Here is a 23,796-nt window from a genome sequence, read left to right on the forward strand (position 1 = left end):
ACGAATATGTGCGACGCAAAAAAGGCGAATGTGTGACGCAACTGAGTCCGCCTGTGTGACCGTGTTTAGTGTCGCCTTCGTATACGAAAGCATAGGAAGAGGTTCACAGACGTAAAAAAGACATCAAAACCCCAGGCACTGGCGTCTCCCCGCCGCTCAGAGGAAGCTGCGTTCGATTGTGAGGCGCGTAGAGAAGAATTTTGGATTTCGCGAGAACGCTAGACAGGCAGAAAATCTGGGGTCCTCCGTGGGAACACCCGAAGTGGCAACTGGAGAAAAAAGTCGCGACAGATTAAAAAAACACGCGGCCGATCCCACAGATGGAAAGGCACTCAAGGCCACTCCCAGCGGAAAAGTAGAGAGAAATGAAACGACGCAGATACAGCGGCAGGTCAGGTCATCTACCAAGGCAGATCAACTGAGGCAGCGTTGAGGAGCCAAGCGCGTCGCCCGTTTGCGCACGACGCGAATACCAACAAGTTTGACCAGAACTAAATGCAGGCACATGCACTGAACGCGCCAGACAAAGAAAGTAGAAAGCGACGTCGAGAAGGTGAGAGACGCAGCGCGCGAGAGACTCCGGAGTCGCGCGCTACGAACTGCCTCGATACCACCTAAGGAGCAGCGAGCCGAAAAAAATAATCGTGCCGACGGAGATGCCTCTGCCAGTCTTCTCGTCTTCTTCTTCCTGCAAGCAAAAAGACACACACGCAGAGAAAAAACAAAAACTGAAGAAGACCGCGCTGTGGACGGCGAAAAGAAAATCTGAAAAAAGCGGAGTCCTGCTTCTCGCGCCCGGAGCGACACATCGCTTGCCCTGGGCGATTCACGAGCATTCCTCTTTTTCTCGTGGAAAAGAATAAAACCAGGTCTTACCGCGTCGTCGAGAAGCTTCAGGATGGCGTCGTGCCGGCGATCCCATCCGCGCTCGGTGCACTCCGCGCGAGTCGCGATGTCTTCCATCGTCAGGTCGGCCGGCTGCGACACAACAGAATCTCTCTCGACACCAGATGCTGCGCAAAAGGCCTTCGCTGCTTCCGCTTCGAAATTCCCGCTCCCGTCACGCCTCGCGCTTGCTGCCGCCTCAACTCCCTTACGATCAGTTTCTCTGTGGTCGCCCTGCCCTCCGCGCCTCGTAGCTTTATCTACCTACCTACACTTTTATCTACCTGTAAATAAATCTTTCTCTATCAATCTATCTATCTATGTCTATCTTTACCTGCCTATCCATATAACTACGACCATCTTTATCTGTCTACCTGTGTATCTATCAATCAATTTTTCTATCGATGTCTACCTTTACTTGTCTGTCTATCTATGTATCTATCCACGTCTACCTATCTACCTGTCTATCTATATGTGTCTACATGCGTTTATCTTTATCTATAATTCTCTATCTATATCTATAAATCCGCCCATCTACCTATATGTATCTACCTGCGTCTATCTTTATCTATCTATATCTAGCTATCTACGTCTATCTATATATCTTTATTTCCCTGTCGTGTATCTATCTCTCGATAGCAGGAATGGCCTTTGGCGCGCCTCTCTTCGCGGCTTCGGCGCCTCCAGCGCATACCCAGTTGCGGACTTCGGGTTTCATCGCAGCACCCCACAGGTCAGGCATCTCCTCAGAGACAACGGCGGGATTCAGCCGCCATGGGCGCACGTAGTGAAGAACTTCGACGTAGCCCAGCTCGCGCAGACGCGTCCGCGCCGCTTCGTCGAGATCTGCCTTCGGCTCCGCGCCCGAGACCCAGGCAATCAGCGCCTTATCCGCCGCGCTGCGCTCCGCGACGCCCGCACCGCGCGCGATCCACGCCCGCTTGACGGCGACGCCGCCGCTCGCTCGCAGCGTCGCCTCCGCCGCCTCCAGAAAACGCTCCATGCTGGAAACGAACAGAAGAAGGCAACGAAGAAGAGAGAGACCAAGCAAGAGACGCAGTTCATGGCTGAGAGACACGAGCCGCCACCCGGTCTGGCTGCGGAAGCGTGGATGCGAGAAGAAGCGGCCGCGAAAAAAATATTTAGAAAATCTGGATAATTTTGAAGTACTGGAAAACGCAGGAAGGCGGCGGGGGGCTTACCAGGGGAGCGCATCGAGGTTCGAGTTGAGGATGTGGCGGGAGGCGCTGTCGAGGATGTCGTCTTCGACGTCTGCGAGCTCCGAGCCGAGAAGCAGCAGGCCGTTGAGCACGACGGGCATCCAGGCGTGCAGCAGTCGAATCTTCTCAAACGGCAACAGGTTTCCCACGAACGGAACGAACGAAAGGATATCGAAGGCGCTGGCGTCGAAGCGGAGAAGCACCTCGAGCGAGAAACTCGTCGCGACGTAGCAAGCGAAAATCTGCGAAAACACGCACCGTGAGCGCCCGGCTACGCGGACCTCAAACGACGCAACCGGGACGCCGGGGCTGCGCAGGAGGAAGCGAACGTGTGGACAAAAACGCAAAACGGACGAAGAACAAGAGACGAGAAAACGAGGCTTCTCGACGTGGAGCGACGCGCTAGAACGAGCAGACTCCGCGGGGTGTGCAGAATATCTGGAAAGGATCAACAAACGCGCAGAGACTAAACGCTAGACGCGCGAAGTCGCAGTCCCAACCGCAGCATGCAACGGTGCTGATGCGTGTTTGCGCAGATGCAGACAGAAGGCGCGCACATCGAGCGCGAGAAAAACTTGAGTCCTCTTCAAACGCACCTTGCGAGATGCGACAGAGTCTTCGCCGTAGGTGTAGAGGTACGCAAAGAGGAAAGGGATGAGGAGTTGAAACACCGCGAGAAACAGGACGTCATAAAACTGCTCTTCGTCGATTTCCCCCTCTTTGCTGAAGTCGCCGAACCGGCAATACGAGTTCCTTCGCTTCTCATTCCCCAAGACCTCGTGAGCCTGAAAAAGCGAAACATTCAAAAAGAAGAAAAACACCGTCGCGGTGAGCCTCTTCTTCCCCGCGAAGCGCCACCGCACGCGCCGTTGCCTCGCAAGGCGGTACGCAATGCAAAAAACTGCTCGATTCGCTGAAGAACAGAGACGAGCTCGCCGCAAAATACGATCAGACATCCACCGAACTGGAGGGCATACCTCGCGAATCTTTTCGAAAATTTCCTTGGCGTCGGGGTGAGGGTTTTTGTCCTGAAAGACCAAACACCCGCTCAACGATCGCGGCAATTACGATTTTCATCTTGTAGAAAAACACAAATATTAAACGTATCACAGACAGGTTCAGTGCGCCAAATGTGGGTAGTAGCTCATCGTGCGAATCCAATCCTTCTGAAGTCCAAAAATCAGGAAGTGAAACAAAAACTCGAGGTAGCCTACCGGATGATACTGCAAGGAAAGCTTTCGATACGCTCCTGCAACGACCTTGGGCGGCGCACCAGGCGGGACTCCGAGAGTCTCGTAGTAGTTCTCCGAATCGCGACTCGACTAAAAAAAAAAAAAAACAAGAAAAATGAACAAAACGCCGAGCACTCCTCTGGCGGTCTCCTCTCACTCCTGGCACGTTCTTCTCTCCTCTTTGACGTCAGACATTCCAAAGAGAAGCGTATCCCAACTTGCCTGAATGACGCCGATGCAGAAGAGTGCGAGAACAGCGAGAATGATGCCTGAAGAAGTGAAAAAAAGAAGGAAAAATATAGGAGAGTTCAACAAACGAGCAGTGCAAACGGAATAGATACCCGCACCCATCCAAATATAAAGATGTATATACAGTATACAGATGTAAAAACACATATTTTCTGTGAGCATCATGAAGGTGGAGAGATCCAAAGAATTCAAAGCCGCATAACGAGGAACCAGGGGAAAACTAGACTGAATTATGACACTCCCTAGACGCAGAAATGCAAAAATTTGAACGGAAAAAGAAGCAAAAAACAAGCGAAAGAAAGAAGGGAGACACTGTCGAGCTGCTGTGACGGCTGAGCTCTCCAATCTCTTTAACGAATCTCCAACAGGCGCTTGCGGACAGTGATTTCGAAGGATCCTTATTATATTAGCAGCAGAGAGTCTCGCATGCACCATATGAAGACAAAAGAGAGGAACACGAAAGAAAAAAAGGTGAGATAATGAAGAAGAAGCGAAAAAATGGAAGTAGGCAGGCGTTTCCGTGCTCACCGTTTCGCTGTGATTTTCGATTCCACGCACGCTCTAAAAAAAAAAAAAAAGCACACGCCGCTAAGGCAATGGGATGAAGAGGAAGGAAGACAAGCGCAAAGCAGAGACGCTCGCTTCCCTCTCCGTCGCAGAAGACGCCGACTGACATGAGCCCTACACTCTAAATCGAACGAGTGAAGAAACACACGACGCGACACCGCCACCAGCGAAAGCTTCGTATTTGGGAGTCAAGCGAAATGAGAGGGCGAGCTGCGCAGGCCATAGCCAAGACACAGAGGGCGAGGTGCAGAGTAACGAAAATCCGAAAAACCCTTCGCAATGAGGAAAGGAGAAGGCGCCCAGAAAACGAGAGAGAAAGAGCGGAAAGGGCAAGGCAGATGGAGAAATGAAGAGAGCGGTGAACAAAACCGACTGAAAGAAATATCGATCGAAAGCGACAGCCGGAACGCAGAGAGAGGACTCCACAAGAGAGTTGTGCCAACAGAAGTATAGTGCCGGGTGTGAGCAGCACCTAAACAGCGCGCGGGGGAGCAGTTCAAACCAAAAAGCTGAGAAATCTACGTGAAACGAAAGAGAGCGGTGCGCACAGCTGAGAGTCCATGTCGCAGAAGGGCCTCCAACATACGTGCGTGCAGCGACACAGACGTACAGATATATATATATATATACTTCTATAGGTACATGCATATAAACGAAAATGCCCTGGACTGTAAACCCGTCATGATATGCGTGGAGGCGCGTGCGTAAGCGAGGAAGGAATAGAGGAGCTCCGCGTAAGAGGCGTCACAGAGGAAGCGGAAGAGACGGCGACGATGACGGAACAGCGGAGAGCGTGCAGCGCGGCAGAACAACCAGCACGTGCATACAAGCTGTAAGAATATAACGGCAATCACTTTGGCAGAGTCTTCCTGATGTTGGTCTGGAAGGAGAAGACGAACAGACTCTTGTTGACCGGTTAGCAACGCGAGAAAGGTAGCACTTAGACGCCCATCCGTGGCGGCACCGTTGAACAGAAGACAAAGCCCATCCCGCGCAGCAGAACGGCGGCCGCAGAAGGCATGGAAGCCAGGCAGAATGCTTCAGTGGAGGCGCGAGAGGAACCCCGCGAGGCGCGCACCCGCCACTGCCGCGCAAACGCCGAGAAGGCAGGGGAGACCGGCTGGAAGAAGGTCGCACAGAAGAATAGGGAAGACGAGAAGACGAAGAGAAAGAGAACGACGAAGCGAGAGCGAAGCAGCAGGCATAGTGTTTGGAGAGGTGGCGCGAACTGCGGCGGAGGGTCGCCTTACCCGGGTTGGTGATCCACCGCGTCAGCGGCACGACGAAAAACATGTGAAAGATGAGGTCTTCCATTTTGGTGTTCTCAGGAGGAAACCAGACAAGTTTGAGCCGAGAAGGCGGCGCGGTGTCGCCGCCTCAGAGACAGGCTCCTAAATGGGGCTTGACGCCCGCGGCCCTCGCTGCGACGCGCCTCCACCACCAGGTCAGCAGGTTTTTCACTTGTCTCGTGGAGCGAAGGCTGCCTCTATGGTCGTGCGCCTCTCTCCGCGTCGGGTAGAGAAGGAGAGAAGAAGAAAAAACGAACAAAACGACATGCAGATTTCCCGGGAAGAAGGGCAATCGGCCAAGACACATAGGAGGAGTCCCCAGGTGTCTCAGTCTAAGGGAACTTCCCTTCGGGGCGGATCGATGACCAAGCATAAAGAAGTTCGATTTGATGTCTCCCGGTGGCGAGAGCGCAAAGGAGCTCGGAAGTCGCACGAAAGCCTGGCGCGAACTCGAGCCCAGCCGATCTTCTCACGGCGCTGTCTGGTCACAGTCACATGCAGCAACGAAGCGCGCAGAGAAAATGCCGTTTCCACGAGACGAACTTTGCGCACGCTGTAGCGTGGTGACTGTGCGTGCAGTGTCATTACAGCAGAACACTAGGAGTGTATTTTGTGCGTCTCGTCCCACGATTTTGAGGCCTGCCCCGCCGTTTTTTGGCTACTTTCCCTAGTTTTCCCTCGAGGGAGTTTAACTTCTCGTCCTCGGTTTTGTAGGGGGCCGTCATCGCCCGTTGTGCGCTGTGTGGGCTCATGCCCTGCCTGGCGGTCGCGCCGTCGCTATCGACAGGCAAGCGTGAGCTGACTGGAGGCCCAAGTTAATTCGTTGATTTTTTAATGGTTTGTTTTAATTTGAAGGCCCGTGTCCATCTGTAGCCTTGGCTGGAGAAAACAGCCATCAGCTGCACACGCTGCCGCCCTCTTCTGGAGCCTCCCGCCGCCGTGCTCAACCCTCGCGCGGCCTGCACGGCGACTAGAAGGAGCTCAAGGCGACCTCTTCTTCTCTCTTCTTCTCTCTTCTTCCCTCTTCTTCTCTCTTCTTCCCTCTTCTTCTCTCTTCTTCCCTCTTCTTCTCTCTTCTTCCCTCTTCTTCTCTCTTCTTCCCTCTTCTTCTCTCTTCTTCCCTCTTCTTCTCTCTTCTTCCCTCTTCTTCTCTCTTCTTCCCTCTTCTTCTCTCTTCTTCCCTCTTCTTCTCTCTTCTTCCCTCTTCTTCTCTCTTCTTCCCTCTTCTTCTCTCTTCTTCCCTCTTCTTCTCTCTTCTTCCCTCTTCTTCTCTCTTCTTCCCTCTTCTTCTCTCTTCTTCTTCTCTCTTCTTCCCTCTTCTTCTCTCTTCTTCCCTCTTCTTCTCTCTTCTTCCCTCTTCTTCTCTCTTCTTCCCTCTTCTTCTCTCTTCTTCCCTCTTCTTCTCTCTTCTTCCCTCTTCTTCTCTCTTCTTCCCTCTTCTTCTCTCTTCTTCCCTCTTCTTCTCTCTTCTTCCCTCTTCTTCTCTCTTCTTCCCTCTTCTTCTCTCTTCTTCCCTCTTCTTCTCTCTTCTTCTCTCTTCTTCCCTCTTCTTCCCTCTTCTTCTCTCTTCTTCCCTCTTCTTCTCTCTTCTTCCCTCTTCTTCTCTCTTCTTCCCTCTTCTTCTCTCTTCTTCCCTCTTCTTCTCTCTTCTTCCCTCTTCTTCCCTCTTCTTCTCTCTTCTTCTCTCTTGGTTCTGAGCGAGGGCAGGGCGAGGAAGGTCTCGAGCTCGCTTTGCCGGCGTCTTTTCCTCGTCCCTGTCTCGCGCGAAGCCGTTCATCGGCGGGGCTTCCGCGTCTCCTGCTCCATTCCTATCTCTGACTGTTATGCTCGCTGCTGAGCGCTCTCGTCTTCCAGGGCCCCTCCGCGTATCTGCGAAGAGTGCACGCTAGGGACGCTGCCTGTGTCGTTTCCTCTGTCCAATTTCTTCCTGATACTTTGTCCCCCTTCTTCCGCTCCGTCTCTGGCTTCTGTCTCGGGTCGTGTCCTGTCTCCAGCTCGTGCTCTCTTCGGCATATTTTTTCCGTTTCGCGCTTCCTCTTCACCATGCCGCCAAGCAATGGCTCAGCCCCTGCTGTAGGGACTTCACACACCCCTTCTTCGCACGCGTCTTCATCGCACTCCTCTTCTTCTCGCGCCTCTTCACCGCAGTCCTCTTCTTCTCGTGCCTCTTCTCCGCAGTCTCGTGGCTCGGGTGTGGCGGCCTCTTGCGCGCCGTTCGCGGAGGCTCTTTGCGCGCCTCCAGCGCTCTTTGCGTTCCCCGAAGATCGCGAGGCGCCGACGCCTTCGCCTGAGCCGCGCGCGGCGCCTTCGTCGATTCCCTGGCAGCGCCGCGCGTTCTCTCCCATCGAGAGAGGCTCCGTGCGCGGCTCGATCTTCACACTCGCGTCCTCCTGTCTCGGCGCTGGTAAGGAAATTTTTTGAGCAGGACGGGTTTCCTGTTTCCACCCACGCGGCGTCTGTGTGCCTGCGAGATCGTTTACCTTCGTTTTCCTGTTTTCTTTTCCATTTCACTCGCCTTGCTCAGGCCGTGTGCGTCCCTCTTTCTTCCTCCGACGGTCTCCGCTTCTTCTGTCTTCATGTATGTCTTTATTTTGTTTCTTCTCGCTGAATCTCCCTTGTGTGTCGCGTCTTCACGCTGTTGCTCCGCGCGTTCTGTTCGGTCTCTTTGGCGCTGCTTCCTCCCTCTGTTCCCTCCATACGCCGCGCGTTTGACCTCTTCTTTCTCCACTCCTCTATAGCGTTTTTTTTCTTGTTTCTTCGTCTTCCTTCGCCCGCGTTTCTCAGCCTTCTCTCTTCCCTTCGCGTGAGGACTTTCGCGCCCGCGCCGTCTGTGAGTCGTCCCTCTCTCTCTCTCTTCTCGTTTGGTCCGTTGATTTCCGCTTTGCGTGGTTAGCCTTTTCCTCTGTAGCAGGTAGTCCGCCGGCCTCGAGGCGGCGATTCCACGTTTTCTCTTGTCTTCTGTCTGTGTTCTTTTGGCTGAGTCGTCTGTTTTTTTCAGCTTTTCTTCGTTTGCTTTTTCTTCAGGGGTGCTGGCGACGCCGTACGCGATGCAGGAGTGCGGCTTGGCCGTCGGTCTCGCGTTGCTCTGCCTGCACGCGTTTGTCTCGTTTTTCACGACTTACATCCTCCTCACATCTTCGAAGCTCTTCCGCACCAGCACCTACGCAGACTTGGCGCACCGCGCGGTGCCTGCGCTGCCGCGAAGTCTCGTCGACATGATCATCGTCCTGAACGGCCTCGGCGTCTGTCTCTCCTTCCTCGTCTTCCTCGGCGACTTCCTGCCCGCCTCCCTCGAGAGCCTCGGGCTGCTCCCGCACGCCACCGACTACCGCGGCCTGCTGCTCTGCGCCAGCATGGTGAGCGACCTGAAAAGAAGAACGAGCCGAAACTCCGACGTGGAGGACGGAGGCAGGAGGCCTCTTCTAGTCGACGAAGGAAATTTGGTGCAGGGATTTCTTCTGCCGGGTTTTTCGTCCGCGGAGAAGCGAGCGGCGCGCGCGCAGGGCAGCGAGAGAGGCCAAATGCTTGCCTCGAGAGCGGCGAGGCTCTGCCTTGGGAGTTCGCGCTCGCGCTGAAGGGTTCCTCTGCCCTGCCGCGTGTATATTCTGCTCTCAGGTCGTCATCGTACCGCTGTCTATACAACCGCGGCTCTCGGCGTTGCGGCACTTTGCGTTTTTCCCGGTTTGCGCGCTGCTGTTTTCGCTCTCCTGCGTCGTCTACCGCGCGGGAAGCCTCATGCAGGAGCAAACGAATCCAGTGGTGCTGGTCAGTTGGAACTGGAACTTCTTCAAGTCCTTCAACGTCTTCCTCTTCGCGTTCATGCAAGTGAGAAGACACCGGTTTCTAGAAAAAGCTCAGTTTCTCAGGCGTAGCATGTCCTTCATCTCTATTCAAGCGTTGCGCTCGTAAAAAATCGAACTCGAGCTTTCTCGGCGTCAACCGGGATCGATGGTAGTTGGTGAAGCTTGAAGACTTCGAAGCGATCTCCTGCAGACATCCGTGTCTGGTGACCCCAGGTTTTTATCGGATGCATAGCTGTACCTACTTGTACCTATATAAAGATAGATACAGATATAGATATGCAGGTATGTATATATGTAAATAAATAATTATGGGCAGCTATGTACATGTATATATATATTTATATATTTATATGTTGGGACGTGGATCGTGGTGAAATGCTGAGTCTGTGTATTGGAACGAGCGAATTGAGAGCTCGCCTGCGGCGGACGCAGAGGAGAGTTTTTTCTGCGGGTCAATGAATGTCTCTTGCGCGTGTGTGCTGTCTTGGTCGGGTTTCGGGTGTACGTACAGCACGTTAACGTTTGCCCCATTGGCCGCGAGCTGCAGAATCCGTCCGATCCGCGCGTGTATAAGGTAAGATGTCTTCCCATCGAGGCGCGTTTTTTTCCGCGCGTCCTCTCGGCTCCTTGCCGCCGCGCAATTTGTGAAGCGTTCCTGAGACGCGTTCGCGAGGGCGACTTCTCGGTTAGGCTCTGTCGGCACACCTGAAGAGGCTATCCGTGGCAACGGCGACATCGACCCGACAGTCAGATGTGTTTTGGTGAGCAGCTCTCTCCACAGACAATCATCTATATATATACATATATGCATATATATATGTATGTATACCGCAGGCATCTCTTTATATATCTATTTCAATATATATGTATATAGTGATAGATCTGTGTGTGTGTATCGTCCGTCAGTGTGTCTGCGTTCTCCACAGCAGGTACTCGTATTCCTTTCTTTGATGTGTTTCTAGGTTTCGTTGCGCGCGGCGGCGTTGGAGTGGTGTCTGTACGCGCCGATTGCGACGATAGGTTACTTGTCGTTTCGCGGCAACAGCAAGCAGAACTTCATGATGAACTACAGGACCGACGATCGCCTGATGCATGTCTGTACGTTCCTGCTTTCGTTTTCGATGATTCTCGGCGTGCCCCTAACGGTGATCCCGACTGTGGAGTCGCTGTTCAATCTCATGGCGCTGCCCGCGGCGGCGCCGCCCGCTTCATCCGCCGCGGCCGCCGCAGGCCTCAGTGCGCGCCCGGGGATGAGTGCGCCGCTTCTGCTGCACGCCGATCGCAGCGACGGTGCATTTGTCATCGTGGCGCGAGACCGGGGAGACGCCTGTGTCGACCAGGCAGAGGAGAAAGAAGAGGACGCGCGCAGAGGCTGCGATATCGTCGCAGCCTCTGAAGCTCCCGGCGGCGGGTGCGGCCTCGCGCCAGTGGACGAGGAAGCGGCACACGACCCAGAGCGAAGAGACGTAGACCCTGCTGGCCGCGACGCGCTTGGCGCAGAGGAGGAGGCGGCGGCGCGCGGCGGAGGGCGCGTAACGGCGGGCGCGGCGGGGGGCGGCCTCGCGGGCGTCGCGCAGAGCGTGTTGAGGAACCGAAAGATCTGCGCATGCGCCTGTCTCTACCCCGTGCTTCTCATGGCTCTTGTCACCGACAAGGCTGCAGACGTCGTTGGGCTCTTGGGAGGTTTCTTCTCCACTCTCCTGATGTGGTAGGTCTCACGCATGGGAGCCTGAGCATGCATGCAAAGAGAGAGAGAGAAGGCGCTTCGCACTGGGCTGAAGCAAGCCACGCCGGCGCGCGAGGGCTCCGCGCGACTTTGAAGGGAGCGTCCAGCCGAGATGTTTGTTTCTAATGCCGTCTGCCGCGCCGGCCTTCGCGGCTTTTTTGTCTCTCTGCCTCGCTCGTATTCCAGGTACATATGCGCGCGGTTGTAGCCCTGCATGCATCGACAGTCGCGTCTGCGAGGGTGTCCTTTTTGGTTTCGTTGAATTGACAGTGGCCTCGAGCTGTGCGGCAGTCGCTCAACGGGCCGCCGCGCGTGGGCGGAGGTGTGCGAGGAGATTCCCAGCGAGGCCAGGTGCGCAGACAATGAGGTGGTCGAGTTCTGCGTGAGAGTTTTTTTCGGTTTTCTGTCTCAATTCAGCGCGCTTCCTTCGATTATCTTCTTCCGCGGCATCGGCAAGCTCTACTACAAGCCCGCGACGAGGACGGCCATCTTCGTGTTTCTCCTCGCTGTGACTTGCGTAAGACCACGGTGCGGCGTGATTCGTGTGCCTCGACGCCTTCTCGTCTGCCGCAGTTTGCGCGTGCATCGATGCGCGTGTGTGCATCTGAAGTCGCTCTACGCTGCACACGCGATTAAATGCATATGCATATACATCTATATATTTATGTTTGATCAAATCCACGCATTTTGAGTGCCCCCCTTCTCCTCTTCGCGGAGAGTCTGCATGCACGGCGTTGGCGCGACCGCGCATCGGGTGTACTGTTCTGTGCGCCGAGGGCGTAGACTCGTCTATTCTTGTGCAGATATGTTTTAACGTATAAATAAGTACCTTTCTTTATGAATATGTGTCTGCTTTTACGTAGATATAAGCGACTGCGCTCGCCTATGGCTTGAGGCCTAAGCAGGCGACGAAGCGACGGCGCGTTTGCGTGACTTGCGGGAGCAGCTCGCGCAGGTCAAGAGCGGTTTTTGAGTGTCGAGTTCAGTTCATTTGCATTTCAATTCTCCCTATGGCTTGCCTGGATTCGCGCGTGACTGTTCGCAGGTCGGCGCGCTCTCCTCCGTGCTGATCATCCTGCAAAACTTCGGCGTCTGCTGCCGTCCTCCGGAGTCGCCTTTCAACTGAGCGCTCCGCTGCCAGTCAAGGTGGCGTGACGATGATGGGGAGGAAAGAAAGTGTAAAGCACCACACGACTAGCTCTCGAGGGAGAAGAAAAGAAGGCAAAGGGAGGACAGGAGAAACCGGCAATGCCTGTCTCTTGTTTCCGGAGTGGCGCAGGTCGGCTAGGTTTTTTGATGCGTGCGCATGCTCCAGCGTGTCTTGGGAGGTCAACTCGGTGGCGCAGCAGAGAGGGGGCGAGTCGCGCGGCCTCTGGGTTTTACGCCAGAGATGGCGAGAAGGCATAGGACCCCTCGTTTCGTTCGCCGTCTGCGCCCCCGCAGGATGATGGCGGCGACGGAGGGTAGCGCGCGCATCGAGGCAAGTTGCCTCGTTTTGTGCGTCAGGTGTCTCTTCCATGCCCGGATCGGCGTCCTTCCAGGCCTTCGTCCCTTCTTCTGCGGGGCGGATCTGAGGAATAGGCGCAGCTGGGATCTACCTGCGCCGCCTCCAGCCAAGGGCGAAACTTCTTCGGCGTTCCCTCGAGAGATTTGCGTCTCAGATATTGTGTTTTTTTAGAATTGAACAACTTGCGCGCCGGCAAGGAGAGCGGGGGGTTGAGGCTGGCCGCGAGGCGTGGAAGGAAACGCACATACGCCAAATAGGCCGGATCGCGAGTCATAGAGCGAGGGATTCTTCTGCGTGTCCGGGCGAGTTGCGAGACTATTTCTGTTTAGATCGGCTTCCACGGCGGCGCCCCGAGACGCGGCGCGAGCCGAGAACTTCAGAGATTGCGCCAGCGCAGGTCTGGGGAGACCGCGTCCTGCGAGGTCGAGCGGCTGGTGCCAACAGCGGTTGCCGAGCTCTGCGGAGAGTCTGCGTTGGAGTTCAGCCGCTCGCGACCTGCGGGTGGGAGGTCTGAAGCGCTTCCGCGCCTGTTCGTTGCGTGAAGCGAGGGGCGCCGAGTTCTTCTTGTAATTATGCTGGGGAGTGTCTCAAATGTGTGCTTTTTGTCGCAGAAGTGCCGACGAGCATTTTGCGGGAGCGTCTGGTGACGGCGGAAACGCAGTGTGCAGATCCTGGTGGCGCAGTCTCCCACCAGTGCGTGAACAGGAATCTTCCAGTTTATATATATATGTAGCAGTCACGTACGTATATATATAAATATATTTGCTTGTAAGAACGATGGAAATCAACGCGTTTGTCTCCATGTTTGATTATTTTGTTCCGCGGTTGGTTGCTCTGGTGTCGCGCGGCAGCCACTCCGGGCTTCTGTACACTGCCGTGTTGAAAATCCATATGCTAAAACGCGCTTCGGCATGCGACAGCGCGTCTCATGCGGGTGTTTGTAGCAACGTGTTACTAGGTGTATCCCGCTGTACTCTATATGTATGTGCAGGTATTCATTCATGTATGTTTCGATGGGCATGCATGTATGAGTATGAGTATGTCGCACGTCGGTGACGATGTATATGTGTCTGTTCACAAAGCATCAGCGCGAGTTGATTGCTGCGGCGCGTCAAGCGTGCAGAGTGATGCCGTCGTGCCTCTCCGTGAAAAGCACTGCGAATCGGGCATTCGCGGGGGCTCCAACGCAAAGGAGAGTGTTGCGGTACCTCGGGCGTCGTTCCCTAGCGTGTATAGGTACATCAGTTGAGGAAGCGGCGGAAGGCGAGCGGTGCGCTGTGTTTCGTCCCGTGTTTTCCACTGACGCAGGTTTTTTTGTGAGTTGAGGGGAATCGCTGCAGGCAGCGAAAGATGGGCTGCGAGGAGAGCACAGGTGTAACGTTTTGTTCTTTGGTGCTGTTGCCGCATTTACGCACCGCAGTAACTTTGAAATCTGTGAAGCACACGGCCGCGGCGAGCGCGACGGGAGGACAGAAGCGCGCTGCAGGAGGTCTCTGCGTTTCGTTGAAGTATAAGGTCACAGTCACCAGCCGCTTCTCGATTTTCCTTTGTGAAATGCACATACGATGAAGAACCGATGTCTTGTTTCGTGTTCTTGTTTGCTTGGCATCTTTGATGCAGCTTTAAGAAAGTTGTGTCAACCGAAACGGCATTCAACAGGGAACTGTGAAGTGTGTATACGCCACGCAGAAAACTTCACTCACGTTTGCGACACTGTCTCAATCAGGGAGAAACCTTGTGCAGCCAGGAAATTTAGCGGAACACGTGTGGCCTGAGATTCGAAGGCACCCCCCACGCAAGTCAGAGAAGCGAAGGGAATCGTTCCGCCACGGGGTATCCAGCGGGCGAGTGACACGGTCGCTGCGTGTTTTTTTGCTGTCTCGGAAATTGCACAGAAGCACCAGGAAGGAGGTGGTGGAGGCGGTAGCTGCGCCCAGTTATTCGCTGGTGATTATAGCATTTACCAGGGAAACTCGCCTCCGCGCCTTGAACCAGCAGCACACACAGACACCGCTTGCAAACGTGCTTTGTCCTGCGCGCGCTCCACCATCATTCATTCTCTATCCCACCGATTACCGCTTGGTCCCAGAGCTGCGTCGTCAATCATAAACGTTTATGATGTGTGATGATGAGTGAGCTACACATGCACTTTTCGCGGGCCTGGTTGGAGGACACTCAGGGGAGGGCCTCCGGTAGAATCCCCCCCCTTGAGTCGAGTACCCACACGAAGACAAGCGTCAAGGGGGAAGAACGTTTTGTCGCATGCTGGATCGGCTGCAGATCTGGAAGCACGCCACTGCATATATGATGCAGGGGTCGTGAAAAGGCGAATGGTAGCTCGTAGGGGAAGTTACCATTTGTGTAACGGATTTGTGCTCCGAGGCTAGTCCAACCCTGTAGCATGATCGATAAGCACGTATTGCGTTCTACTGGTTTAGCGAGTGTCAAGCGTATCCCTTTAAACAGTGTGCTCCAAGGCTAGTCCAAGTCTCCAACACTGTTTGCCCTCGACAGCACGAAGCGCAACGGCCTTTTGAGCAGAGAATCACGTGTTGCTGTTCGTATTCGTGTTGGGATGTAGCCCGCTTCTCGGATCGATGTACTACGCCTTTACGTTGAAACCTCGAACGAAGTGAACCCTTCACCAGATGACCGCGAGAAAGGTCTGCGCATCCTCGGGAAAACACTATGAAGCTACTTTTTTCAAAAGAGGGGCGAAGCCCGCCACGGCCGTCATGCGAGAGGCACGCGCCACGACACAAAAAGAGACAGCAACGCATGATGCGGCTGTGAGGCAGCAGGCCCGCACGCGCTAAGCGGTGGTCACAAGGAATCTGTTCAACTGTCACTAAAAAACATAAGTCAGCATGCTCGCTTCCTCGCCTCGTCGTCCGCCGCTACACTCTCACATTTCCCTCCCCGCAGCTGTTGTTTTCCCCTCGCCTGCGTGCGCAGAAGTGTGACTTTCAACGAGAGAACGACAAGACGAGAAGCCACATCCGGCTGTCCTTCCTTCTCTTCAAAAAAGAACGCCGCAGAAGCAGTCCACGGTTTCCTCGATGCACCGTCGCGCGTCTTGCCTCCCCCTCCAGTCACATGAACCGGATGCAAAGAGAGCCAGAGTCAAAGTCATCTTCATCCACGCCCTCCCTCGCCAGGTGTAGTCGGGGCACCCCGAGAAAGCACAAGAGGATATCTTGTGGCGGCGGCATCAAGCGCGTCAACGGCGGCCACCGCGCCTCACGCGGCCCTGTCACAAAAATCGGCTGACGGCGGACGCAAGCTCTCCACAGCGGTGTTGCTCTCTTGCCCACCTGGACTGTGCTATACGCAGCGTTTGACAACTGGCTGTCTCGAGTGTGAACTCCTCGTCAACTTGCCCTGCGTGCGCGCGCGGCTGAACGGCGACTAGCTGCGTCTCCGCCTCCCGACCGCTTTCGCCTCCGTGGTATCTCCCGGCCGAGGCCGCTTCCTGACTTTCGTCTCTGTCTTGGCGCGCTGAGGCACCTGCACACGCGCCCTCCCCGCGGAGGCTCCTCGGCGCTCGCCTGTCCGCGGCCCTTCGGTCACCTCATTCCCCCCGCGGCGCCCAGCCGCGGACGCCGCGGAGGGCGGCCGCGCGCGACGCTGCCTGGTTCGCGCGTTGTGGGGTTTCGCGACCTCCAGAGGCCCTCCGCCCTCCCGGTCTTCCCTCTTGAGCTGAGCTGGACTCCCGCGCACTACGCGCGGCGACGAGGCGCGCGTCGCCACAGCGGCGTTCGAGCCAGACGTCGCGTCCGACGAGGCGGCGGAGGCACGAGTGCGGAGCCGCGAGACGTGCTCCACCCGGCCTGGCGCGGGGGGAGCCGCGGAGGCGGCTGCGGGCGAAGCATCCTGCACGTGCGGAGGACGACGCGAACTCTCACCTGCGGCGGCGTTTGACGCGGCGCGGCGCCGCGTCGGCGCGTGCGTCTGCCGAACTTCCTCCAGAGTGAGAAAGCCGTGGCCCTGAACCTCCGGGCACGTGCAGGTCGCGTTTGGGGTGCCGCACCTGAGGCAGACACACGGAGCACACAAGCCAGAAGCTGAGAAAAAAGCGACCAGGCGTGGACGCCGGCCGCGAGGCTCACACCACAACCCTGCGGCTGCAGACTGGACGAGGCGCTCCTCGCCTCGCTACGCCGCCGGAACGAGACTCTGGCCGCAGATACTTACACGTAACAGAATTTGTATCCGCATCGGCAGCGCATGCGGTGGCAGCCCGCCTCCAAGTGAACTGTGGCACCGCACTGCACGCAGTCTCGCAGATTTTCAGCCTGCAGGAAGCGGAAAAAACACGCAGCCCCTTGAAGCGCAGGCCAAATGCGAGAAAAAAGAGGCTCGGCAGGCTCCAGCAGCGCGTCTGACGAGCACTGCCCTCGACCAGCGTGCATCGCCCCGAGTGTCTCTGCAGCCCCTGAAGCAAGCTGCAGCCGCGAGCAGCCCCGCTGCGGGGCTCTCCCTCACCTTTTTGTATTCTTCGAATGCAGAGTCGACGCGCCGCAGCTCGCGCCAAAAGGACAGGTCTCTCCTCGCGACAACGCGACTGGAGCCGGGCTTCCCTCCTTTGCCGCCGGGCAGCGCGACCGACGCGGAGCGAGCCGCCGCGGCGTTCTGCGCGCTCCACGCCTCCTCGCAGCCGACGTCCTCGTGCACGGCGCACCCGCAGACGAGGCATCTGAGTCAAAAGAGAGGCAGACAGCGGACGCCCCAGCTCTCCGCGAGAAAAACACGCAACTCCCCTAAACGCAGGCAGAGCGTCTGGGCTACCTCCAGCGCGTGACGCGAATCCACCCTACCGGCTCTGACACTTGGGACACGTCTCGCCGCCCTGGCGCTCAGCTTCGTCTTCGAGCCACTCCGCATCCGCCGGCCACCAGAACGCGTAGCCGCAACCTGCACACTCGCCCCACGCAGACGCCTTCGCACCAGATGTGGGCTCGCCTCGTAAAGCGACAAGCGATGCGGAACTGCGCTCGGCTCTGGACGCCGCTGCGGCAACTCGGCACGCGGCGGCGGGAGTCGCGGTGCGCCCCGCGGGAAACTGAACCTCTATCGCGATCCGCTCGCAGTGGGTCGATGCAAGGTAGAGTCTAGATACATTGCATGCGCGTGGGGGCAGGGGCGGATATCTGCCAGGCGGGAGCGCCGCCGTGATCCAACACGCGCTTACCCGGCGCCAGACAGCGAACGACGTCGCCAGCGGTGTCGGCGTAGGCCTCGAAGGTTCGCTCCAAATAGACCCCATACAGCGCCCGTCCCTCCTTGTCGCCTTCAGCCGCGCAGCTCGCTGGCGCGGCACTGGAGGGGGGCTCTGAAGAAGGAGGAACGACTTCGGGGCAGTTCTCTTTTTGCGCAGCTTCTGCGTCCGCCGCCTCGCCTCTCCGTACCTGCCGCATCGCCGCGGCAGCTGCAGCAGCGAGAGCCCCAGAAGCCGCGGACGGCGAAGACGAGGAAGGCGTGTGCGAGGGGGACGGTGAAGCTGTCGCGCTCCCGTCGTCTGCCCCCCTGGTCACCCCCCTCCGTCTCGACGCCGAAGAGGCGCCCGAGGCGAGTGTCGACGTCGATAGCGGCAGCGACACAGAGGAGGAATCGCTCTGTTTGGAGCTCCGCCTGCGCACCAAGAAGAAGTCGTCGTCAGCCTCATCTACACAGCAGACCTCGAGGTCTTGGGTTGACGGCAGAAGCAACCGACGGATGACGCTCTGCGGAACGTCTTCTCGGCACTCGGGTATGGGGCAGCGCAGAATGGCAATCCCGCTGCCCTTGCCGCCGCCCTCAGATGGCCTCGCAGTCACCTGGCAGTTCTGCAGCGAAAATGTCACGTACTGGCGGAAACAGACTGTGTGGAGTCTGTGCGGCACGCGCTCTGCGGCGCCGACCCGCTGTGGCTCGGTTTTCTTTTTGGAGGGCAGGGCATTTGAAGCTGACACGCCTGAGCGCGCTTGCTGGGAAGAACAACCCAAGCTTATGCACATGTCAGTGGGGAGCATCGGCTCCAGGCAGATGCTGCACGGCTGGGGCAAAGGATGCGCGTCCGCCGCAGTTGCGTGGTTCCTTGCCGCAGCCTCCCTCGGACCCTGACTGTGATTCTCCAACGTCAAGCCATCACGCGACGAGTGCGCGGACTCCTGCACGCGCCCGACGTGCCTCCCGGTTTCCCTGAGCGAGGTTACCTGGCGGACTGCATCTCCGAATACTTGGAGGAGCCCGCGCACACTTCGAGCCCCCGTCTTTGCCTTTCGCGCATTCTGAGTGCCTGCGAGCGGAATGTTTTCAGAACGACAGAAAAGGTCCTTCCTCTCCATGACTCCAAAGTCCCCGCGTGAAATGTGTGCGCACACACGAGAACACGCTGTCCAGGACTGCGAAGGCCGCGAAAAAAAACGCAGCTGGTAGGCAGGACGCAGTGACGAAGGCGGGCTGCAGAGAGGGAAAACTTAGTGGCCGAAAGAGAAAAGGTATGGAGGAAACAAGTGACTGTGCAGACACCGCTCAGTTGGATGGTCCTCGAAATTCAAAGTCGTGCAACGGGGTCTCTTGTACGCATAAACCGGGGAGTGCACAGGGGTGTCCTGAAACGGATGGCGTGATCCATCAAAAACGCCCATTCGAAAAACCAGCACGCTTCTGGCAGGCCTCCCCCGACTATACACATTATGCACATGCAAGAGCCAGAGCAGATAAAACGTATCTTTGGGGGCGAATAACTGCCTGGTTACATACTCAGTCCTTCGCCAACACAGTGCCTGTTCCCCGTGCAAACAACATAGGCGAAAAGCCTTATTTCCCGGGATTGCCGGAAGCAACGCATACAGTTCAAAGGGCAGCTTTAAGAAATGACGCCCAGCAGTATGCAGCGGGAATTCGCCAAGTAGGAGTGGGCTGAGGACTGAGGTAGGAGACAGAAAACCGTGGCCGAGGCGTCCCCAACAGGGGAGCCAGTTGCGCGTACACCGGAGCGCACACGGCGGAACAGTTAATGCTCAAGAGCAAATGAAGGAAAAAATATCCATTTTAGTGACTGGACATCAGAGGAAGCGGATGAAGCCTCCAAAGGACAGGAACGAAAAGATGTCCTGGAGGTGCCAGCGCTGCATGCACACAGGTACCAGTGTTCAGTTAGTTTGCAACGGAAAAGACGCATGGCTATTACGAAGTGGCTGGAAAAATGACACCTAACGGTTCCAATACGAGCGGCAAAACGAAATATTTTACATTCTCTGCACTGAAGAAGCTAGGCTCTTATTTATATAATGCTCAGAGGTCGGGCCTCGCGTGTTCGTGCCGCGAGCAACGCACGGCAGTCCTTTACCGCAGGACATGGTGGAACCGTTGCTGTGGATGCGGACTCGCATTCCGGCGGAAGACATTTGTTCCGCAGTTTCACGACGCACAAGCCGAAACTATCGTACTGGTACCACTTCAAGAGAAATAGAAGTCGCTCGGCAATACATTGTTGTCGCTCGATATCGCAGGCATTCTGGTCTCGAATCTCGAAGCAGAAACAGCGGCGGGGCATCGCATGTCTAGCGAATTGAAAGAATCATATGCGTTCGGGCGCGGGTGGCTCTGACGACGCTGGCTAAGATGGCGCTTAATGCTATACGCAACACAAGAGGACAGTTTGAAGGAACGTCACGCACGTTTTTCCAATTTCCTGTACGTTGGTCAATCGCATCGGCCAAAGACGTGCTACCGACTGTGTCGATCCAGCTTCTACTGGGTGGGCAGAGCGGACCACTACACGCCACTCATGGCAAGTGAGCAGAACTGGGTAGCTAGCACCGAGGCTCGGATTGTTGCTTGGCCGTACATAGTCCCGACGACGCGTAGCATGTTTTCAGGGGCAAATTAAATTTGTTCCAGCAACGCACTTTTACCTCACCAGGATTTTTTGTGCTGGTTGTCGTGGCTGTGGTATGTTGCGGATCGCGTGCACAGAATTGAGCACTGCGAATCCTTCGTACGAGTCTGGCGCGGCCGCGTACGCCTCACGCAGCCGGAAGCCGCGTCCTGTACGGTCATGCAGGTGCTCTTCGGGCATATTTTTCCAGCTCCATTTGAAGGTCGTCTACATCAATTGTCTCTGCCTCGGTAACAGCAGAAAAAACAAATACTGCAGCGGCGGTTTTTTCTCGGAGCTAGCAGTTTGTGCCGCTAGTTCCCGCTGTACCCCGGCAGAGGGTCTACCTCTCTGGTCCGCTGCAGAAAATTGCTCCTCAGGTGTGATTCATCTGTGACGAGAGAATTTATTGTATGCTGGTGGCAGCGCTTTGCTGATCTTTCTGGTCGACAGTGTCCACAGCTGCTGACGCTCCGTATTGCAACGGAACTAGTAACCGTCGCATGCCGGTCCCTAACCCTGTGTATTTGGCCTATCACTAGCGCATCACCTACGTTGGTTGCTTCCCGCTGGTCGTGAGATCCATCAACTGGCTGTCTCCCCGCCTGCCACGCACCACCATATTGCCTTGAAAGGAGGAACGTTGTTGTCACAGCGAGGAGGTATAGGCGTGTGTTCACCTGCCCAACAAAGGGGAAAGTCCACACAAGATGGCGGATTTTGACTACATGTGTAAGTTCTGTTTCACCTTGATGGACGAAGATGGAGACGGCAAGGTCAAAGTGTCCCAGCTAGGCACAATGCTTCGCATGCTGGGGCAGGTGTGGTCATATGCTGCCATATTAACTGTTGAAAATGAGCTCGGTATTCGACCGGTGACGCTGGAGACCTTTATGCGGATTGCCAAGAAGAAGAGGCAGGAGGAAGCGAAGGCACGAAAGAAACCTTTGAATGAGCAAATGCTACGGATTCACAATCTTCGTAAGGACATTGGCCTAAGTCAGGAGGAGATTAATGAACTCAAGGTTTGTTTTGATGTTTTCGACCCTGAAGGCCGAGGCATCTGTTCCGTGAAGGACGTTAGTCAGGTGCTTTCTTGTCTGGGTGAACAGCTTACGCCCACGGATATCGACAGGTTGTTGACCCTCGAAAATCTGGACCGTGCCGAGTATCTGCGGTTTTCTGATTTCTGCGCCTTGTTCAGCTGTGCGCAGAATTAACTGCTGTGCGTGGCTGTATGTGTTCTGCGGAACGCGACAATCACGGCTGCGCGATGTTTTTTCATAGTTGCGGTTTTTGTGGTCGTTATTGATCACTATCTCTGCCAAAGCTTCAACATTAAACAGCGAGTCACTGGAGATACCGTTTTTGAGCCGCGGCTCGCCGGTCGCCTTCGATTTGCTAGTTGCTTATCCGGGAAGAATACACGAAACACGCTTTGCTTGTTCCATCCGATCGTACGGTACAGGCCTCCGTGCCAGCGTGCGCAGTATTCGAACGCTTCCACAGACGAACGTCGTTGGTAAGCACCCCGCACAGTACGTCGTTGACCCTTAGGCTTCTACTGCTTGCATCCCACGGCTAGGTTAACCGCGCTTTAATGACACCGCCATTAGCTCGTCGGTCGGTTGCGTTCTATTCTGCATTCCCATGAGGACGGGTTTCGACGCGCTTGTAGAAGGTTTCCCAACGTTTTCAGCGATGTTAGCTTCTCTGTGACACGGATAAGTCCCCACCGGCGTCTGAAGGACCCAGCGGTTGCGTGTAGTGCAGAGTGCCGCAATGTTTAGCGCTGCATCTCCCACGCTGGTGCATTTTGGGGAGAGACTGGGAAATGACACCTGATACTATCACGCTTGGTCATGCCTCGTGCAGTTGATTGCCATTTGACGCCGTCACAGCAAGGGAAGACGGCTGGAGCGCTTCACTGGGAGTAGCATGAGGCGCTTCGACAATGCTTGGTCCGGAAACGGCTTCTTGTTGTCCCTTACTATCTTGGCAGTAGTTTATCAAGCCTGGCGTGGAGGCTTGCCATCCCATTATCTTCCGTAGAAGAGAAGTAGCTTCTTTGCCAAATCCGGCAGACATTACCGGAATGTCCAGGCTTACACCAGCGCAAAATGAAGTATGCCACATCATTCGAAGAAAAAGCACATATTTGGGTCAGGTGGCGCTCTGTGACCTAGGAGGAGCGTGAGTTTGTGGTTTTCGGATGATGTGTACCATGGCAAACACCATACGCGGCCTCTGGTTCCGACGATATTGAACAAACCAACGTTTCCATGCGGCTGGATGCAACTATGAGCTACCATGTTCTTCAAAGCCAGTCTCCGGTTTAAACTCCAGCTACGAGGGTTCGCCCCTTCTCTTCAACACGACGCCGGGAGGCATAACGCGTCAAAGTACACACTCCTTGTGGGGAAGCAGACGGAGTGACTGCCCTTGTTTTTGACACCCGCCCTCCAGCCATCGGAAATTCATCCTGGTACACATCACGTGAAATGCTCACTGGCGAGAAGTGTCTGCGAGAAAATCTTTGTTTTGCGACGAGGCCGTGGCCCTTGGACGCGAAACTGCGAAAGCGGACCGGGTCTCTGAACCGGCGCGACGCTACCGCGTCACACGCTGATGATACCCAAACGCTCACCACGGCAGAATAGCGACTTCCAAAGTCTCCGTGTCACGGACTTCTAACCAAGAATATCTCCGCCTGATACTACGCTAGCAATTGTTATATGTGGGAGTCGCACCTGATAGACGAGGAACCTACCGATGCGACAGAGCAGGGTGATGCACGCGTACGGGCTGCGCTGCTGATAACGAAGAGGAGGAGCTCCGCTTCGCGGCCGGCCTGCCAGCCAACGCGTTCCAGTCGGCGACACTGAGAGGAGGGGGAAAATGTGAACAACACCGGTATTGGGGATTCATTTGTTCGGCTCTTTGGTGTATTGACTTCTGCTGGCGTTTTACCCAGCATAAGACGCGAGCAGCCATTTTGGTCCGGAGAGCGAAGGTTCTGGCGTTCCCTCTTCATTCTTCCTAGCGGCAGAACTGCCTGATGCGCAGGCGCATGTAAGCAGATGTGCCAGTTGGGAAATCCTCTTGTTGCAACACGCCTCCTCACCACCGTAGTTTGCGTGGGAGGTCATATGCTTTTTCAATCTTTTTAGACGTGTTAGGCCTTCTAGCGTGTTGTACTGCTTCGTTCTTAAGAGTCCTGGGTGGCGTTCGGTATCGAAACTCATCGCTTTCACATTGGGCAACACGGACTGGGAACCCGTCCGGCTTCTCCGCTTCCGTGACAGCTTCTTTCTGGCAGCCGTGCCAAGGTCTTCTTTTCCCTTTCCGCAAGACTCGTGCTTTTTTTCACGAGGTATGACTGTGGTTGGCTTGGCGGACACTCATTAACCCTTATGGAACTACATAGTGTCCAAGATGAACGCATCCGCGTCAT

The 23,796-nt window shown here is 55.7% G+C and overlaps 5 protein-coding genes across 5 annotated transcripts; 2 read left to right on the forward strand and 3 right to left on the reverse strand.

The window, feature by feature from the left end:
* Positions 1 to 592: 592 nt before the first annotated feature.
* On the reverse strand, positions 593 to 5,467 carry BESB_060460 (DnaJ domain-containing protein; the record flags this gene model as incomplete). Its single annotated transcript, XM_029364460.1, has 10 exons — positions 593 to 688; positions 877 to 978; positions 1,580 to 1,889; positions 2,088 to 2,347; positions 2,702 to 2,890; positions 3,083 to 3,133; positions 3,320 to 3,427; positions 3,560 to 3,606; positions 4,115 to 4,147; positions 5,404 to 5,467. 10 exons carry the CDS (start codon positions 5,465 to 5,467, stop codon positions 593 to 595), a joined length of 1,260 nt encoding a protein of 419 aa, XP_029219168.1.
* Positions 5,468 to 6,412: 945 nt separating this feature from the next.
* Positions 6,413 to 7,219, reverse strand: BESB_060470 (non-specific serine/threonine protein kinase; the record flags this gene model as incomplete). The annotated part of the gene is made up of 1 exon (XM_029364461.1): positions 6,413 to 7,219. The coding sequence occupies one exon, from the start codon at positions 7,217 to 7,219 to the stop codon at positions 6,413 to 6,415; it is 807 nt and encodes a 268-aa protein (XP_029219169.1).
* A 266-nt stretch (positions 7,220 to 7,485) lies between these two features.
* BESB_060480 (transmembrane amino acid transporter protein) lies at positions 7,486 to 12,097 on the forward strand (the record flags this gene model as incomplete). The annotated part of the gene is made up of 8 exons (XM_029364462.1): positions 7,486 to 7,846; positions 8,467 to 8,798; positions 9,058 to 9,267; positions 9,757 to 9,819; positions 10,208 to 10,953; positions 11,242 to 11,322; positions 11,389 to 11,488; positions 12,017 to 12,097. The coding sequence occupies 8 exons, from the start codon at positions 7,486 to 7,488 to the stop codon at positions 12,095 to 12,097; spliced, it is 1,974 nt and encodes a 657-aa protein (XP_029219170.1).
* Positions 12,098 to 15,886: 3,789 nt separating this feature from the next.
* On the reverse strand, positions 15,887 to 18,804 carry BESB_060490 (uncharacterized protein; the record flags this gene model as incomplete). The annotated part of the gene is made up of 5 exons (XM_029364463.1): positions 15,887 to 16,508; positions 16,673 to 16,773; positions 16,964 to 17,174; positions 17,296 to 17,392; positions 17,670 to 18,804. The coding sequence occupies 5 exons, from the start codon at positions 18,802 to 18,804 to the stop codon at positions 15,887 to 15,889; spliced, it is 2,166 nt and encodes a 721-aa protein (XP_029219171.1).
* Positions 18,805 to 21,052: 2,248 nt separating this feature from the next.
* Positions 21,053 to 21,562, forward strand: BESB_060500 (EF hand domain-containing protein; the record flags this gene model as incomplete). The annotated part of the gene is made up of 1 exon (XM_029364464.1): positions 21,053 to 21,562. One exon carries the CDS (start codon positions 21,053 to 21,055, stop codon positions 21,560 to 21,562), a length of 510 nt encoding a protein of 169 aa, XP_029219172.1.
* Between the last annotated feature and the right edge of the window lie 2,234 nt (positions 21,563 to 23,796).

This window comes from Besnoitia besnoiti, chromosome V (assembly GCF_002563875.1).
Source record: "Besnoitia besnoiti strain Bb-Ger1 chromosome V, whole genome shotgun sequence".
Classification (NCBI taxonomy): domain Eukaryota; phylum Apicomplexa; class Conoidasida; order Eucoccidiorida; family Sarcocystidae; genus Besnoitia; species Besnoitia besnoiti.